The sequence below is a fragment of the Lactuca sativa genome, chromosome 4 (assembly GCF_002870075.4).
Source record: "Lactuca sativa cultivar Salinas chromosome 4, Lsat_Salinas_v11, whole genome shotgun sequence".
NCBI lineage: Eukaryota > Viridiplantae > Streptophyta > Magnoliopsida > Asterales > Asteraceae > Lactuca > Lactuca sativa.
Window position 1 is genome coordinate 22,042,615 of NC_056626.2, and position 5,659 is coordinate 22,048,273.

Consider the following 5,659-nt stretch of genomic DNA (forward strand, 5'->3'; position numbering starts at 1 on the left):
AATTTCTCATATTTCCAACACAATTTCATAGATGGAATCAAAAATTTTCACATATAACACGAGAATCATCATTTACAATTGAAAGATCTTCGTTTTTCCTCCTTAAACAGGTAACATATTTATATAGATAGCATTATAATTTCGTAGATGGCATCAATATAATTGATGATTATTTTGATAAATTGCATGGTTTTTGTTTAAGTATTAAAAAATTAATAGATACAATCAGTCTTGATGTGCCTTTTTTCTATTTAAAATATCATATACAATTAATTGTTTAACTTGTCATTACCGTAAATCTTTTTTCGAAGGACAACTACTTCGTGTATAGATTATCATGTTTGTTTTTATTATAAATAAGCAGTTACCTATTTTTAAATAAGTAAAATTACAAATACAATTTCTTTATTTCATTAGTTCGCGTGATCCATCATATTAAGCACATTTTTTTTTGACATATGACTATATGAGCCAAGTTAACTTTTTATAAAAACTTACAAACATTCCTACTTAAAATCTCTCAACTCCTTAACCATATTTAGAAACTTTAAAATTATCTTTGTTCACCATCACTTATTCTTTCAACCATGTATAAATAACCTTGATTTGACCTTTAGTTATTTTTTACAAATAATTACTATATTGTAAGAAGTTTTCAAAAAAAAAAAAATGTAAAAAAGTGAGGGAGGATAAGGAGAAGGAAGGTGGTGTTGTGTTGTCCGCCTGTTGGTTCATGGGAGGTCGAGCCCCTTCTTTCCTTCTCTCTCTCTCTCTCAAACGCACCAGTTGCATTCTGTACTATTTTTATACTTCCCACCTATCATCTTCACCTTTTTCTCTGCAACTCTGGTGTGCGTTTTTCTCACTAGTCAAAAAACCTCCAATGCTCAGATTCTTCCTCCATTCACGATTTCATTACCCATAATTTCCCAATTCCCAATTCCCAATTCAAACTATCAAAAATGAAACCAAATCACCCGCAAAAACCTATAATAGCCTGCCCTAACTCTACCTCCACCTCCACCTCTATCCGCGGCGGCGCTTCTTCGGCTACAACTGGACCTGCCCTTAACAGCTTTACTTCTGATGTGACTGGAAAAGGGAAGAACATGTGGGATGAGTTTGATGATCAAGATGCCGGCGTTGATGAGCTGTTGGCAGTGTTGGGATACAAAGTTAAGTCGTCTGATATGGTTGATGTTGCTCAGAAAATTGAGCATCTCGAAGGAGTTTTGGGGAACGATGATGGGCTGTCTCAAATTGCTTCCGATTCCGTTCATTATAATCCTTCTGATCTCTCGTCGTGGCTTGAATCCATGATTTGTGAGCTTAATCCCACAACTGAAGCACCAATGATTGACGATTCCTTTATGAACACCAGCTCAGCTAGCGCCGGCGCCGCTGCTCCCTCGCCGGGTTTAACATCTGTTTTTGTGGACGATCTGCAAGCAATACCCGGTAACGCGATTTACCCTCCGGCGAAAAAAGCAAAACATTCTCCTTCTTCTTCATCGGGTGCCACATCCGCCTCGTCTTCATATAACTCGAAGCCTAATCCCAACTCAAATTCGGTGGTGCTTGTAGATTCACAAGAAAATGGGATCCGGCTTGTGCATACTTTAATGGCGTGCGCTGAAGCTATTCAACAAGAGAATCTTTCTCTCGCTGAAAACTTGGTTAAACAAGCCGGGATGTTGGCTGTGTCTCAAGCTGGCGCCATGAGGAAAGTCGCTACTTATTTCGCCGAGGCACTTGCCCGGCGAATTTACCGGTTAGCACCACAGACGACGCAGGACTCTCCGGCGTTTCAAGATCTCCTACAGATGCATTTTTACGAGACGTGTCCGTACCTCAAATTCGCACACTTCACGGCGAATCAAGCAATATTAGAAGCTTTCGCAGGGAAGAAGAAAGTTCATGTGATTGATTTCAGTATGAAACAAGGGATGCAGTGGCCGGCGTTGATGCAAGCTTTGGCTCTAAGACCCGGTGGTCCTCCAACTTTCCGCTTAACCGGAATCGGGCCTCCCTCCGGTGACAATACCGATCATTTGCAGGAAGTGGGATGGAAATTGGCTCAATTAGCTGATACTATCCACGTTGAGTTTGAATACAGGGGATTCGTCGCCGAGAGCTTGGCGGATCTTGAACCGGCGATGCTTGATTTAAGAGACGACGAGGTGGTCGCCGTTAACTCGGTTTTTGAGCTTCATCAACTGTTAGCTAGACCAGGGGCGGTCGAGAAGGTTCTATCGGCGGTTAAGGAAATGAAACCGGTGATTTTAACGGTGGTGGAGCAGGAAGCTAATCATAACGGGTTGGTTTTTCTGGAGAGGTTTACCGAGTCATTGCATTATTACTCAACCCTGTTTGACTCGCTTGAGAGCAGTGGCACCGGCGGCGGAGGCGTTGAAGGAGGTGCTATTTCTCCGGCGAGCAACCAAGATAAAATCATGTCGGAAGTGTATCTTGGAAAGCAGATCTGTAACGTGGTTGCATGCGAAGGACCAGACCGAGTCGAAAGGCACGAAACATTGACTCAGTGGAAGGCTCGACTCGACTCATCCGGTTTTGAAGCGGTTCATCTCGGCTCCAACGCGTTCAAGCAAGCCAGCATGTTGTTGGCTCTATTCGCCGGCGGCGACGGCTACAGAGTTGAAGAAAACAACGGTTGTTTGATGCTGGGTTGGCACACCAGGCCACTAATCACCACCTCCGCTTGGAAACTCCGGTGAACTCGACCAAGTCAACTCGGAGATGGCGTGCTAACTCAGTACCTGCAAATCTTTAAAGAAATAAAGAATTCTCAGATGGCCCACCTTATGATTTTTTCTTTTTAGTTTTCACAAAAGGGGTTCTTCTGTTTTAATCTTTTTTTTATATCTTTTTTCAGTTTTTGAAAATTGAGGGGTTAAATTGGCAATTAGTTGAAGTTTGAGGGTTTGGAGTAGAACCTTGTACTTTTCCGAGGGGTTGAACGAGATAGGATGAAAATGATACTTAAAAAGATAACTTTCATTCAATCTCCTCCATAATAATAAAAAAAAAAAGTTACTTTTTGGTGGGGGTTGTGCATGTGATGTAAAAAAGGATCAAAATTGGAGTTTGTGGGATTTAAAGAAATAATCAATTAAATTATGTGTACTTTCGTATGTATAGTATCTTAATATTGAAAACGATGTTATTTTATTTATTTTGTTAATATCCTTGATTTTATAATAATGAATATAGTGTAGTATTCAAATACATATGATTATGAATAAAACGCACAGCGAATATGAAATGAATAGGAATTTAGCACACAAAAAGCAAATTATTGATATTTAATAACGATTGTTATTTACTAAAGAAATAAATATATTTTAAATTTTACTTGACGGAGAATGTTATAATTTTCAGCAATCTTTAAAAATATTGGAATGTTTATAGTTTGTGAAAGAAGGAATATAAATTTTGGGTGTATGAAGTGCAAAATATTATAATATAATTATATTGGATATGATCAATATATGTGTATAAAAAATTGCATTATTATATTGAAGAAATTATTTGGTGCACTTCGATGAAATAATTTATATGGATTTTTTTTTGGGGCGGAATAAACTGTATCAAACCACAGAAAAGAAATGCGTATGTTTTTTTAGAGATAATATATAAATAACTCATAGCATTAGTTATAACTAATTTACCGCAAGATGTTTTTAAAATATGCTAATAATGTTCTTATGACGTGTAAAATAATGAGTAAAATATTTCGGTAGAGTAAATTACAGTTTTGGTCTATATGGTCACTTGTATACATTTTTAATCTAATCATTCAACTTTTGGCATTGCTCCTCCGTGCGGTTTCCGAAAGTTTCATGTATACCCTATTTTGGGCCGTTTTTTAATTCGGGACCATGATCTGAAGTTCGATTATCATGAGGCTTTGGGCTTTGAGAAAAGAAATGTTTAGACCTTATTAAATGTTGATGATGTTGTTTGTAAAGCCTAAACCCTTTGATTTGTGTGTTGTACCCAAGGGTTGAAAGGGGAAAAATGTTAGATCGGGTTCTTGTGAGGGTTAAGGTGATAAATCGATTTGTGGTAAGTCAAAATCAGTTAGATAGGATTGCGGGACTTTTCAATACCTTTCCATACATATAAGGAACGCCGAAAACGTAGTGGGGACGAAGAAGTTATTGTCGTTGGAAGATAAGAGGGAAATGAGAATTTGGCATGTACGTTGGGCGTACATCGTTAAGAAGACGTGGCCATCCTTGAGTATGTCAGGCGTACTTAGGGAGTACGTTGGGTGTACTCATGCGGCTCCCAAACCCTAATTTTTAGGGTTTGGACCTTACTTAAAGGAACTTGAGCCTTGAGAGCCCCCGTACCTTCAGCCTCCATTCTCCCAAATCGTCCCTTGCAAACCTTAATCGATTGTGTGAACCTTATTAAACTTGTGAGTGTATTTTTGTGCTCTTGGAGGAAGAAGGAAGTGGAATCATCTTGGAAGCTCAAGGCAACTTAGATCCAAAAATATCTCACCCTCAAGCATCCCTTGAAGGTATAAAGCTTGGAAGTTGATGAATGTTTTCCTTGGATCTTGCTAGTTCTTAAGTTTTTATGCATTTTGGTCCCAAAATCTTGGTGTTCATGAGTATGGATTACTCTAAACCATAAGAGTTGTCCTTTTAGACGTTTTTGAGTGTTAGGAATCATAAAAATGTGGTCTTGGTCCCTTTCTTCCCTCCATGCAAGAGTTATGGTGCTAGAGTTTGTGTTTTAAGTTAGAGCTTTGATTTTTAGACCGCTACTAGTCATGGAAAATTATAAAGTTGGAAACATTATGACTTAGAATGATATTTGAGACTAGATTTGAGCTTTGGACGTGGTATCTTAATGGAATAAGCACTTAATGAAGGAAAATGAGACTGGTGGAGTACGCTGTGTGTACCTGGTGGTACGTTAAGCGTATTTGACTAGAGCCCCATAATCAGGAAAGGATTAACTACGCTAAGTGTAGTGACTGAGTACACTGAGCGTATTTAGTACGTGATGATCTCCTTTGACTTTTGACTTTGACTTTGACCAGGAATTTGACCAACTTTGACTTAGGGGATTTTGGGTGATTTGAGCAATAGTTTGAGATAGGTCACTGTTTGTTGTATAAGTGACCTGTAGAGTTGGCATTTGGAGTAGCATTCATTTCTACTATCTTTCAGACAGTGAGGTGAGTTTTCCTCACTATACTTATGGGTCAAAGACACCAATGTCGACTCACTAGGTTATGTATCATGGTATATAAGATGACGTTATGCTGGTTATATGATAGATTGGTAGATCTGTATAAATACATGTATTTTCTGGATGTATTTATGTTTATCTGCTGTATATGTTGACATATTGTAGTTGGGTTGAGGCTGTCTTGCTTTGTGCTAAAGGCCAAGATACCCGGGGAGGTCTGGATAGGTTGTAGGCCCTATGAGGCGGTCCAGTCAAGACGAAGGATCGAAGAGCGGTCCAGATAGGGTGTAGTGTTGGATTAGATGTCTAAGCTCATAACTATTTTTGGTATGTACTTGATTTGATTATGAGCATGGTCCTTTTGGGTTGCCTTCACTCATGCAACTTGATAGGATGACAAAAGGAGAGAAAGTAGAATTTATTTTATGAA

The 5,659-nt window shown here is 38.6% G+C and overlaps 1 protein-coding gene across 1 annotated transcript; it reads left to right on the forward strand.

Moving 5' to 3' along the window:
- Positions 1 to 704: 704 nt before the first annotated feature.
- Positions 705 to 3,189, forward strand: LOC111890374 (DELLA protein GAI1). Its single transcript, XM_023886497.3, has one exon. The coding sequence runs from the start codon at positions 963 to 965 to the stop codon at positions 2,733 to 2,735; it is 1,773 nt and encodes a 590-aa protein (XP_023742265.1). The 5' UTR covers positions 705 to 962; the 3' UTR covers positions 2,736 to 3,189.
- Positions 3,190 to 5,659: the final 2,470 nt, after the last annotated feature.